General features: G+C 43.9%; 1 protein-coding gene across 7 annotated transcripts in view; it reads left to right on the top strand.

Moving 5' to 3' along the window:
• Positions 1-13,505, top strand: part of ITSN2 (intersectin 2) — an 81,823-nt gene that overhangs the window by 65,029 nt on the left and 3,289 nt on the right. For 5 of the 7 annotated variants that reach the window (XM_082276882.1, XM_082276883.1, XM_082276881.1 and 2 more), the window contains 8 exons: positions 8,066-8,187; positions 9,049-9,155; positions 9,785-9,968; positions 10,549-10,647; positions 10,807-10,974; positions 11,823-12,035; positions 12,740-12,861; positions 13,407-13,489. In XM_082276882.1, coding sequence (XP_082133008.1) covers positions 8,066-8,187; positions 9,049-9,155; positions 9,785-9,968; positions 10,549-10,647; positions 10,807-10,974; positions 11,823-12,035; positions 12,740-12,861; positions 13,407-13,489 — 1,098 coding nt within the window. Of the gene's footprint in view, positions 1-30; positions 3,663-7,013; positions 7,136-8,065; positions 8,188-9,048; positions 9,156-9,784; positions 9,969-10,548; positions 10,648-10,806; positions 10,975-11,822; positions 12,036-12,739; positions 12,862-13,406; positions 13,490-13,505 lie in introns of those variants that run through there. The other 2 variants (XM_082276887.1, XM_082276886.1) reach the window with 2 other exon arrangements.

Below are 13,505 nucleotides of genomic sequence, written 5' to 3'. Positions count from 1 at the left end.
CCTTCATTTTTTTTTTTTTGTTTTTTTTAGGACCCAATGTTGTCTTCCAGTGTGAAAGCACCTCAGAGACCCACTATCCAAGTTTGACTAGCGTGGAGGCAGGGTGGCCAGCCCTGCTCACGTGTCTGACACAATCCTTTTGCTTCGTTTGAACGTTAGATCCAATCAAGAAATTAGGTTTTTGTGGGTTTTCTTCTAATCTACAGTTTCAGTTGATTTGTAAAAGCAGAAAGGATAGTGGGTCTTTGTGTGGCTTTCACTGCTGTTCATTCTTGTTTCCTTTAGTATTTCCTTTGGGATTGATAACCGTAGTCATTAGCATGCATATCAAGCTATCGTTTGCATGGTGGGATTGCAGACACACAAAGACCCACTATTTGCACAGTTTATCTGAGCTGTTTTGAACGGGCACTTGTGTTCTTTTAATGTTGTAATGTACATATTTTGCAGAATTAAAATGTTCATGGATTATTGTTCTAAGGGACTTGATTTAATCTCTTACATATTGAGCTTTTAAAATTGGCAGCCTTCATGGCTCAGCCAGAAACAAACTCTACCTGTCTGCTGCTGATAGTCACTGTGATTACAAACGTGCTACAAGATCTAAGGGTTAGATCTGGTGCAGTCCATCCAGCCTCTTAACACCCTTTTTAATGGGGGAAAGAACTATTAAGCATAGAGTGGAGGATATTTTAATTTTTTATCTTCCTTCACAGTACTACTATGGCAGGAATTCAGGTTGTTTTGGCTCAATACATTCTATCCCTAAACAACCTCTTTCCTTCAAATTCTGGTCATTCATATTTGCTTTCAGTTTTGGCAAACATGCTTAGTTGCTGCAGTAAGTACTTGTACAGCCTCTGTGTGACCAGGCCCTTCCCCTGCCCCTTCTCTTCATTAAATAGTTCATGGTACTGAATTGTTTGTCTCTGGCTGTGGTCTGCAGTGACTTTTAAAGTACTGTCTGAAAGCTGCTGCTTTTCCCCCTGGTAAACAGAGAAGCAGCCTAATGCAAAGGTAACCTCGCTAAAGAGGTGTTGCCAGGAGAGAGACACTAAAGAGACACCTGGAGTGAGGGCAGAGCATTTGGGTTTAGGATGGAACTGTGCTCCTCCATCCACACTCCTGGCCTCTTGGAGATACGGTGCAGTATGGGCTGCCCATGTCTTATTATAATTTTTGGAGGGAAGGAGGGACTTGTAACCTTGATTCCCCTTTAAATAAAAGGATTAATTTGATCCCAGACTACTTCTCTGATTAAATAGTTCTGTGTTCTTGTAACAACAAGAGAGATCTCGTAGACAGTATTTAATTTAGTTGGTTTCCTGAACTTGGTTATGAAATAGCAAAGGTCACTTATGCAATCAGAAATGTTTACAAAGCAAACTGCTTGTTACTATATATATATAGATGAATGTTGTGAAGGTACTATCAGGAAAAGGTTAATCCAATTGCAGAGATGTAAAAGCCTTTCTCCAAAATCCAATGTTATGTATTTAATATCCTTGATCAAATAATGTATATGTGCCCTTTAGTTCAGAGATGTATCTTCTGTGCAATACAGACTACGCAATGTGCCTACAGAAAACTACAAATGGATTTTTATTCTGGATGTATTTTGTCTGAAGCAGTATTTTGTTATAGAATGAAATCATGTTGTAGGCAAATAATGTGCTAGATAATCCTTTGAGTATTCCAGATGACTTGATTTCCTTCTGAAACCACATTTTAAGTGTTTCTGCTAAAATACACTACTCACCCAGAATTGCCTTCTCTGAATATCTGTCTTGGAAAGCCTGTTTAATACAAACTGAAATGTGTTGTGCTGCACCAGTGGTATCGAGTAGTCACTTACTGTAGTCTAAGAATTAGGTGATCTTTTAAATTATGTAATTTCTAAAAGGCAAAAAGGCAGTGTTAACCTGTGGGATTTGAGCCACACTGACAATCAATGTTCAGTCAGTTTTCCTTGAACGTCAGATTACTACTAAGTGTCTTTGAAAAATTAAAAACAACTTCACATCCTCACTGGGGTATTTGAGGACATAATTATGGGGAATTTTCCAAAACCAACTGGCATTCTACTGGGTTTTTTTGTTTTTTGTTTTTTTTTTTTACTGATACATTTGGAGATTATGGTACTGTTGGCAAAGTTTCACACAGGTAGCCCTGTGTTGGCTGTGTAGGTATGAGCATTGATAATTATTGAAAAAGCTGCCTCTAATTCTGACCTGAAGAGTATTGAAGTGAAGCATTTTGTGCTTTCACAGCTACCTTTTCATGTTTCAGTATTACCTGAATATACTCTAAATTCTCTTTAAGTATAATAATAAATATAATAATAATAAAAACACACCTTAATAATGCTGATTGAGAGGGACTTAGTCCCTGCCTTCAGTATTTATCTCTACTGCAAAAGTCTGCCTAGCACAGTTCCAGCACAGTTGCCTGAGAGTTCTGCTCTCCTGCGCAGTGGTGAAGAAGGAGTGGGATACACGTCAGATTATCTGAAGGAAAGAGTATGCCAAGGATGTATTTACAGCAAGATTATTTTAAAATAATATTCTGTATCAGTGAAGCAGTGTGGCTATTGGAAGCTGGGTTTAAACCAGATTTTTACTTTTAAAAATGCTACTTTTTCTCTGGTTGTGTGCAATCCACCCCTTTGTTGATAAAAGCCATAGAGCTGAGTTCAGCTGGTCATCCCAGCCAGTCAAGTAGAATCACCCTTATTTGGGTGGAAAAGGTTGGCTGTGGAACTAAGGGCAAGGTGGAAAATAGAGTTCTTTTCTGAACCCATGGTTCCCAGGCAAGAGCTGAGAGTCTGAATGTTGTTCAGAACCATACAAGGTTAAAAAGTAAAACTGAAGCCAACATGGAAAGCAAAACATGCTGTTTGCTGTTGCTTTCAGTGTGGTACTTGCTAAATGTTGTTTCCTGTGGGCCAGCAGAGAACAGGGGCCCTGGTGTCATTCGGGGTGAGAACCAAGCAGTGCTGTAAATGCACAAGAACAGGTACCAAAACACTTTCTATTTCTGTAACTGGTTTGCATAATGGACTAACAACCTACAACAGCCTAGTTTGTCACAAGCTTAGTTTCTGATCCAGAGTTGGATCCACGTAGGAAGTTCTTGTGCCACCACTGGAACCAGTGGCAGGGCTGGACGTGTGAGGAGTCTGTGGTGGTGAGGGCTGGGAGCATCCAAAGCGCTTTCTCCACATGGTTAATGATGCAGTCAGGAGAGCAGAAGGCACAAAGCTCCTTCAGAAAGTTACACACGAGTAACTGAAACGTCTCCCTCTGGTCACTGAACATTTCTGCCATCTCGAGGCTCTGTCAGACCATGTCCCTGTGTGATTCTCTTGGGCCGGGTTGGAAACACCTGTAAATAAGTCTGCTCGTAGGAATGCCGACAATCCTTGGCCTGCAGCAGCAGTGGGAGCTGCTGCAGGGTCGTGCTACTTCACTGTAATGAACCAATAAAACTGCTGTGTGCTGGTGTGTGCTGCCTTAAAACCCTTCGTTGTCCTTCCCAAGCTTGAGTGTCCACGTGTGGGGATGGGTGTTGAGACACGCGAATGCAGGCTGTGCTTAGCATGAGGCAATTGTTCACCTTTGGTTTTGAACAAAGTTGTAAGATAACTATGCAAATGTATTTTATTAAAGGGACACATAAAAGGATCTAGTTTGTCTGTTGTGGTTTTTTTTGTCCATCTGGGGAGGATTTTTTTCCCAGCTGAATAGCTTGGAATGAGCATTGTGTTACCTGCAATGGAGTGACTTGATTTTGTTTTTTAGCTCTTGAAAACTGTTTCATAAATTTCCTCTGTTGTAGCAGAGTATCCTGTGTTTACTGATTAGGGGAGACTGGGTAAAAGTGTTTATTATTTCTCCCAGGGCCTGATGGAAACTGCCATCTCCACAGTAGCAGATTTCTTGGATTAGTTCCTTTTGTGGGTTTCAGAGGCTGCTGACAGCTCCAGGAATGACAGGAGTGTGTCCCAAGTGCATTGGCCTTGTGTGTGCCAGCAGAGCTTGTACCTGGCTGTGGTGGTGTCCCTGATGCCATCAGCTGCTCTCTGGCTGTACTGAAGGGACTGTTCTAATGCCAGCCCACAGTCCTTAAGGGGAGATGCAGCATTTCTGTGCAGCATGGCAAAATAAAGGCAGGAGAAAAACCCCAACCCCTACGTGCTGTTCCCAGCCATGTCAGCTGGCTTCAGAGTAAAACAAACAACTCCCTCCAAGAAAACCCAAACAACCACCCCCCAACCCTAAACAAACCAAGATATTTCCTTTTAAAAAGCAGTTTATATAGAATCACAGGCTCATTAAGGTTGGAAAAGACCTCTAAGATCATCAAGTCCAGTCATTAACCCAGCACCACTAAGCCACATCCTAAAGTCCCATATCCATATGTTTTTTGAACACTTCCAGGGATGGTGACTCCATCCCTTCCCTGGGCAGCCTGTTCCAATGCTTTATAACCCTTTCTATGAAGAAATTTTCCCTAATATCTAATCTAAACCTCCTTTCTACCCCTAAATAGTCTTCATTGGTGACCCAAAGCAGTTGGTGCCTCTGGTGTAGCTAGATCCTTCTGGACAAGTGCCTGAGCTCCTGTTGGAGGGTTAAGATGTCTTTTCAGAGCTGTCACTTTTAATGGGTTTTTTTCCCCTGTCCATTGAGTGGGGAAGTCTTTGGGGAAATAGTGATAGGTGTTATTCATCTGTCTTTCATTGGAGGATTTCCTTTCTTCAGAAACTGCCCCTCTTCCCCTTGAACGTGCTTATTTCCAAAATATATCAGTAATTGGAAGGGTTTTCTCCCCCAGCCCCCATGTTTTTCAGGGATTTGAATCTCCTGCAGAGGAGAACATCTTTTGACTGTGGAACTCAGTAGTTTTCCATGCAGGGGTAGTTAACGTTAGTAGGAAAAAATATTCATTGTTCAGGTATATTTAGAAAATGTAATTTTAAATACAGCTTTAGAGACTGGGATTTCCTGTTTATAAACTCTCTAGGTTGTTTTACGCTGGCCTGGTGAGGCAGCTGCTTCCTCAGCTCAGAGAGCAGGATTTAGCCCAAAGGGCACCACAGTCAGTGTAGGCATCTCTCTGTTGCTGTGCCCTGAGTTTCCAAGGTTCCAGACACCCCCTGCTCAATCTGGTGAATCTTCTGGAGAGGGAGATGGGCAGGCTGTGCCCCAGGCTGGCTGAAAGCCTGACACTGCCTGCTCTTGGTGGGAGAGGCAGGCTGGCTTCCCTTCCAGAGGTCAGGTATCCCTCTTGGTCAGCAGAGCAGGTGAGTAGCTGCAATTCCCTGCTGCAGACACTCCCAGAAATTCCACTGCTCTCCTGAGCTGCCTGGGGAGCTTGGGATGAAGCTTCACCAGAGGGAAGTCAAGCCAAGAACCTTCTGCTGCCAAACAAGGCAGTTTTACTGCTTCCATGCACATTCCTGGCTGTTAAACCAGCAGAAAACTGCTGGGTTTTTCTCCCCCTTGGGATTTGTTTGTTGCCAACATGTGAGCAGGGAGTCAGATAAGTGCCAGAATTGATGCAGGGAAAGGAGGGAAGAGCAGCATGGGAGGAGAAGGGGTAGAGATGTAGGTCCATCCTTTCTGTACCAGTGAGCCCATGGGTGGCTATGGCCACTTAGGAAAAACACTGGCAAATGCACTCGTTAGGCTGGTTTATTCTCTTTTCAGTTTTCTTCCCTTCAGACTCAAATGCCTGAATTCACACTCTAAAATCAAATGTGGGATTGCATAATGTGTTTTTATGCCAGTATCATCAGACCTATCAAAATTGGGAGTGTTTTCACTAGTAAACACTAGTGTTTAAATAAAATTATATAAAATACTAAATACAAAATAGCACTTGTCCCTTCATCCCAGAGGCTGACAGTCAAAATAAAAACTTAGCACAGGAGCCAGTTAATATAACTGCATTTTTTGCATCTGATAGTGAATTTATAAACCAAATCTATTTAAATGCATAAATAAGGCCCATTTCTCTCCCAGGCTTTGCCCCAACTTTCAGTGGTCAGCATCAGACAGACTCAAATCCCAGCATGCAGGTTGTTCCAGCAGCTGGGACACAAGCTTCTGCCCATCCCTGCTTCTGTCACAGGAGTGCACCTTGCAGTAGGAAAGGGAGCCACTGGTCAAAGCTGAGACTTCCAGATCTGGACAATTAACATCTGGTTACTGTGCAAGCCCTCGATTAACCTAAAATTTGATGTCTTAGTAACCAGGTAGGCTTAAACTCAGTCTTGTACAGACTGAAGAGTGACAAGAATCCAGAAGTAGCACACCAGTAGTAGCAGAATTGGCCACAGACTGTCTCAACGGACTAAGATGCCAAACTTTGCAAGAAACATTTTTATCTGTAACTTTACTCCTTTTTCTCATCTAATTTTGGCCTGGTTGTAGCTTTGGGGATAACTAAGGCCAGACGGAGCATTCTGTGTGATCAAAAGAACTGCAATCCCTCATCTCTTCTTAAAAAGTGGTGTTTTTTCAAATCTTGTTAGAAAGCTTAAGATCCGTGATCCTCCTTAGGGTGCAAAACAGAAGTGAAAAGTCCTGATTTTCAATCTAGCTGTTGTCTTTGCTGTTTTACTTCTTTGTGTTGTTCAAAGGGTTTCCTTGTTAGAATACTTGGTATAGTGTCCTGAAATTTCACTTGGCAAGTTTCTCTTTTGCTGACAGTTGCTCTTTCAGAGCACCTTGATGCCCTTGCAGCAGGAAGCTCAGGAGCCTGTGAGGTTCCCATTAGGCCACTGTCACATCAAGTTCAGCCTAATATTTAAGTGTTTCTTGGTTGTTTTCCCCTCAAATTTATTACTAAGTCGCTTTCCTATGAGCAGATCTATACCTTGGCAGTGAACAGTCACATCCTTGTGTGCCAGGAGTGTCAGGGTGACGAGGAAGACGCGGCTCTTCCTGCTGTAGGTCATTCTGCCTTTCACAACTCCTGTAAACCTTCATAAAGTATTGTTCCTCTAGAGCTGCCAGATCTCAGTGAGTCCCTGCGATGTCCTCTCTGCTCTCCTGCAAAACCCACAGTTCACCTGGTATTGCAGTCCGGTGCCATCAGCCCAGCGATAGATGGATGTTCTCAAACGCTCTGTAATTGTTCCTTTTTTTTCCTTTTCCCTCACCTTGCTGCTTTGCAATACTCTGCTGTGTGATGGCTGACAGAGGGATCTGATTTTCTGTGCTCTCCTTTACCCAGCTAAACACATTCACCACTTTTGGTTCGGTTACTAAAGTTTGTACACTGTTGTCTTGTTAACTAACATGCAGTAGAGACAGAGCCATGTGAAGCTGCAGGGTCTGCATGTTCTGACAGAAACTTGGGGTTTGTGTCATTGACTGTCAGTGTGTTCCTGTGCATGATTTGGATTCTTAATCCTTGATGCATAAAAATAATTCAATACATTTCCAGCTTATTTTGAAAAAAAAAGTTGTGTAGCTGTGAAGTTACACAACTACAATGTTATGTGTTACAGCTTTACAAATTGTTGGTGGTGGTTTGTATCATAAATTAATAACTAAGGCAGAGAACTTCAGAAATGGGGTGGGGAATTAAAGGTGTAATGTCCTAAATCAGGACCAGCCACATTTTCAATAACTTCATCTCACAAAAGACAACTTAGAATCATAGAATCGTTAAGGTCGGAAAAGACCTTTAAGATCATCAAGTCAAAAAAGACATTGCACAAGGTAAGAGAAAATCAGTTTCAAATCAGTGTAGCAGAAGAGATGAGAAAAGTCATGAGACAAATGGAGTGGCAAGAAGTCAGGAACTCTTACTCTGCATCACAATACAAGGGGTGTTCAAAGAAATAAAAAGGTGCAAACTGAAAAGTGACACAAAGAAGGGAGGGAGTCGATTGCTGCATCGCTTGATTTTGAAATCTGCTGCTGCTGCAGAGAGGGTTTTCCAGTGTCTTTGTAGTCTGAGCCATAGACTGCTGAGTGCTGGTGCAATTTTGTTAATTTGTCAGGTTTGATGCCTTGAGTGGGATCTAAACTCCTGACCTTACTTCCTGCAGGGTGTGCTGATCTCCAGAGCCTTGACACCATGCAGCCCATGGAAAGGAAAAGGCAGGGCTACATTCACGAGCTCATTCAGACAGAAGAAAGGTACATGGATGATCTGCAGCTCGTTGTAGAGGTGAGACATCTTGGATGTGAAAATGCATTTGGAAAAAGAACACCTCTGTCCTGAAAAATAACAATAAAAGGATTCTTACAAAGCGTGAGATGATGGAGGAAGAAAGGTGTGTGGGTACCTCCCTCTCCAGTGAATGTTATGTGGTTGCTCTCCAGGCAAAAGCACCACTTTGTGAAACCCATCAGCTTACAAAGAGCTTCCTGTTTTCCAAATCCTGTTTGTAGGTGTTTGGGCTCAGTAAAAAGATGATGGGCTGGGGCCAGGTGTCGAGCAGAGCTGCATAGAGCTGTAGACACACCATAAGAGCTTATCATGTGCCTTCTCCCCAGTTTATTTCCGGACACAAGATCATCTCCCTCGGCAGGGCAGGGCCAGGCCAGCATTAAGTGCTCTTGGGCATCTAACGTGACCTCTCTGTATAAAACAATGGTGTGGTGAAGTGTGGCAGATGTTAAGTAGTCAAGTCACACAGGTGCTCTGCTCCCCAGAGATGAGGTGCTGAGGACCCCTGAGAGGAGCTGTGGTTCTGCACACAGGTGACCCTGAGTGCTTTGGATCAGGGGAGAGGAGCAGTGCCTGAGTGTAGTTCGTGTAGTGATTGAGTCTGAAATCACGGGAACGCTCTTCTGCTGAGCTCTCAGCCTGCAGGTCCCAGTGCTTGTCCTCGCTTTGTAAGTGCTGATGCCGGTGTCAGAATGGGGTCACACGCTCAGGGGAAACAGCTGTCACAAGTGCTAGTAAGGAATTGCTTTTAACTGCTGAGAAATTAGACACTGTGCATTCAAAAAAAGTCACTGCTGGGCTAAACAAGAGACTGAACTGTTTCTGTTCTCTGAAGAATTGCTCATTTTTTGGCTGCAGGTTTTCCAAAAACCAGTGGCTGATTCAGGCTGTCTCACAGAAGGAGAAATGGGGCTGATCTTTGTTAACTGGAAGGAACTCATCATGTCAAATACGAAGTTACTGAAGTGAGTACTTACCTGCAGTCTTACATTTTCCTTTTCATTATTCTGTCGTTCCTTTCCCCAGGAAGTTTTCTGGGTTTGCAGTCAATGTTCTGTCCTTGCTGATAATTTCCTGTGCATGCTTGCATTCAGAACAGCTAAATGCAGTCAGACTGCTTCAAAAGTTGTATTGAGAGAGAGGGAGAAATAAACAAGAACAGATGCACATTTGCTGTAATACCTTAGAAATAGAGCCTACACAAAAGCATGTGCATGGGAGGTTTTCTTCCCAGTTTTCTGCAAAACAACCTTTTATTCTCTAAAAATAATCTTTAGAAAGATAAAGTGGCTAATAAGTTACTGAATGGGATGCTGGTTGAATATAGAGATTGATGCTGACTCTCCCAGAAACCTCAAAGGAGAGTCCCAGTCCCCCAGGCCCCACCAGGCAGATTGTTCAGCTCAGGATGTTGTGTCAGTGACTTCCTGGGGGTTCAGGCAGAACCCCGGCACCTCCTGGAAGCACTTGTGCTATATAAGGAAATTCACCTCCCAGGTCTGTGTTCTTTCAGAGGTGGGTCTGTAAGGGTTGTGGTTTAGGCCTCACAGGCTTGGCAGCAAAGTTGGATGGTGATTTCTTTCCTCGTCTGCAGAGCCTTGCGGGTGCGTAAGAAAACCGGAGGCGAGAAGATGCCGGTGCAGATGATCGGGGACATCCTGGCAGCAGAGCTGTCCCACATGCAGGCCTACATTCGGTTCTGCAGCTGCCAGCTCAACGGGGCGTCCCTGCTGCAGCAGAAAACTGATGAAGATGCTGATTTCAAAGACTACTTAAAGGTATTGGATTCAGTAGCTTTTGTGCCTTCTCCTTTCCTCAATGACAGGAGCCCATCTAACCAGCATTGAGCAGATCAAAATAATCCAGAAGAATAAAATCCTGCAAAAATAGCTAAGAAGCTTCCAAGGTGTATTTATATGGTGACCATGGCTTACACTATGTGTGCACTTTATTTACAACACTGTCTTTCTCTCTGGCTAATTTACTTAGGCCATAAAAGGAGAATTGCCAGAACAGTTGACATCAGGCATTTGTTTCTTTCATTGCTCTGCTCTTTTTCAACCTGAGTGGAGCTTGTGATGTCAAAATAAAATCTGGAACAGTTTTGAATGTAAGGATTCTGCATGAACAATGACCCTGTGATTTATGCTGGCGAAGCGTCTGGGTGCAATGACACTGCCAGCTTTCCTGCTTTTTCTAGATACAAGTAGTGTTTGCTTACTGAAAAAATACAGGATCTCTTCGAATGCCTGGAAAAATGAATCTGATCACAGAATTTTCAGTATTCAGTGTCAGTGATGCAACTGTTTTCTGATCATTAATGCAATGTCTTTGTTAAATCTCTGGGTTGCACCACAGAAACTTGCCCTGGACCCTCGCTGCAAAGGAATGCCCCTCTCCAGCTTCCTCCTGAAACCCATGCAAAGGATAACGCGCTACCCTCTGCTCATAAAGAGTGTGAGTACCCCAAGGGAGGTTTTGTAGCTGAATGCTTTGAGTTTGATCTCCATAGCAAAAGCCAAGATAAAGGCTTGTCCCTTTATGAGGATTTCTCCGACAAGCACTTGTGCTTACCTCTGCTTTATCTTGTTTTCTCCCCTCTTTGACCCCCACCAGATTCTAGAGAACACTCCAGAGAACCACCCAGATCACAGTAACCTCCGGCTCGCCTTGGAGCGTGCGGAGGAGTTGTGCTCCCAGGTGAACGAGGGCGTGCGTGAGAAGGAGAACTCGGACAGGCTGGAATGGATCCAGGCCCATGTCCAGTGTGAAGGCCTTGCTGAGGTACCTGCACTGATGCTCTGCAGGGCTGGGGCTTTTCAGTGTCATTTCAGAAAGGCTGGGGAGGGAATGGGAGTCCTTGCTCACATCCCTTATTGGAATGTGATCCACTGCTGAACTCTAGGCAGGGAATCTTTTCTTGAATTCTACTCACAGCCATAACGTGATGAACCACTGTTTTTGCATGATTTTAGTGGCAGAGAAATCTTGATTTATCAGCATAAAAACTGATACCATTTAGACCATTAAACGGACAGAAATAACTCTTCTCTCTGAACTCCTGATCATGCTGCCACTGGGCTAAGTCAGGTGTTCCTGTGGAGGATTTCACTTAGTGTGTGTTTCCCAGGGTTTTCTTCAAGCAGGAACAGAAGCCATCAGTGCTAGATCCTCCAGGATATGCGGTGTTCAGGCTCCTGTACCTTTCAGGACAGCCTTCAGACTGAGGTGTGTGTGACAGTTCTCCACTGTCTGCATAAGGAACCAGGGCTTGACAGGGCATGGTCTGTCCTGGTTCCATCACCTAATCATCTGTAAGAGGTGACCTGCCTGCAGCCTGTGCAGCTTCTTCTTAAACACAGCTTCTGGACAACACAGAAGTGGCCATGCAGTAAATGCCTTCATCTGGTCATCCCTCTGTGTTTTTGGTAAACCTTAAATCTGCTCTGAGGTGGGAGTAGTGCTGTTGCCATGGCTGATTACCTAACAGTTCCCTTCTCTTCATTTATAATGGAATTCATTAAACAAGAGAAGAGCATTTTGAGCAGCTTGATCAGTCTCCACAGTGAAGAGGAGCAGGAGCTGATGTCTGCACAGACTTGCTGCCGCTAATGGGTTTTGTCTCTTCCCAGCAACCTGTGTTCAACTCCCTCACAAACTGCTTGGGACCACGGAAGCTCCTGCACAGTGGGAAGCTGTACAAGGCCAAGAGCAGTAAGGAGCTGTATGGATTCCTTTTCAATGACTTCCTGCTGCTCACCTACATGGTTAAACAGTTTGTGTCTTCCGGATCTGATAAACTGTTCAGCCCCAAATCCAACTCCCAGTTCAAAATGTACAAAATGGTGAGTGAGTCAAGGTGCTCCATGGTCATGTTGGTACAGTGGGTCCTGGCTTCTGATTAGGAATGCTGCTCTCCCACTGGGATTAGCTGTGTGGCCCCTTTTGGTGTCACACGGGCATGTTCTGGCAGACAACTTGAATGAATACCGTTGGCTTAGTGCCTGGAAAAGGACAGACTTCTGTGTTTTGGTTTAACAAACACTTCCATCCACTTTTTGGGGAAAGGGCAGAAGTAGCATCATGCCTGAACAGCTGAGTGGGATGTTCAGAAGCAGGAGCCTTGACTTCAGTTTGCACAGGTTCCTGCATCCACAAGAAAATTCCTGTCCTTCAGGAAACAGTAGAACATGCAAAATTTTAGTCTCTGTGCCCAGACAGTGTGTGTTCTCAAGATTTTGAAACTGGAGATGTAACTTTAAGTATCAGGGCTGCTTTCCCACAGACAACCTGAGAGATTCCTGGGATTTCCAAGCTCCACACTGCAGCTCTGTTTACACAGTCCTGCCCCTTTCACAAAGCTTTTTGCCTAGGAAAACAGAATGGGGTGAATCGACAGAGTAGTTTTTCTCTCAGCCCTTTCTTGCATCCTTTACACAGTGATCTCATTGTTTGTCCTGTGTCCTACTTTCATTTTCCCTACCGTAAACCAGTGCATTTAAACATCCTTGTAGAGTTTCTGCCACAGTGACGTTTGCTTTTCTTTCAGCCTGTTTTCCTTAATGAAGTCCTTGTGAAGCTGCCCACAGACCCTTCAAGTGATGAGCCTGTTTTCCACATATCACACATCGACAGAGTTTACACACTTAAAACTGACAACATTAATGAGCGGTGAGTAGTGAAAATGCAAATCTGAGTTTAAACTTGTTGATTGATGCTGCAGGCTGTGTTTCCAGTGAGCAGACACAGGGGCTCTGAGCTCAGAAACAGAGCTGGCTCTTGGTCAGGAAATAAACTCACTCGACTCTCATTTGAATGAGAAGTTTTCTCTGGTTTTGTTCTGCTTATGTGGCAGCTCTTGCAGCTGAATCCAGACACATCTGCTTCTCCTTGATGTTACAGTTGTATAGAAGAATAGTTTAGGGCTGCAAAGTCCAACATCCCATAGACTCTTCCCCAGTCCTGGGCAGTCTTTAATGTGATCCAGCAGTCTTTAATAAAACAGCAGCTCCACGTCCATTTATTTAGGCTGATTTGGAATGTGACATAAGATTGAATCCAAAAACTCCATCGCTTTAGTCCATGAACTGACTTGATTTGTGGTGCCTCTGAAACCTAGGGAGGGGAGAATGGCGAAAGGAGTGGGGTAGAGTCACTGATACTGAAGACTTTGCTGCCTGTGGGATGACCCTGACTGTAGGGATTGCTCTTTACAGGACTGCCTGGGTCCAGAAAATCAAAGCAGCGTCAGAGCAATACATTGAAACAGAGAAGAAGAAACGTGAAAAGGCTTATCAAGGTACCCACCGAGTTCT

The sequence above is a fragment of the Coloeus monedula genome (assembly GCF_965178545.1).
Source record: "Coloeus monedula genome assembly, chromosome: 2".
NCBI lineage: Eukaryota > Metazoa > Chordata > Aves > Passeriformes > Corvidae > Coloeus > Coloeus monedula.
The sequence above is the reverse complement of the archived record's forward strand: the minus strand, read 5'-3'. Positions and strand labels throughout refer to the sequence as shown.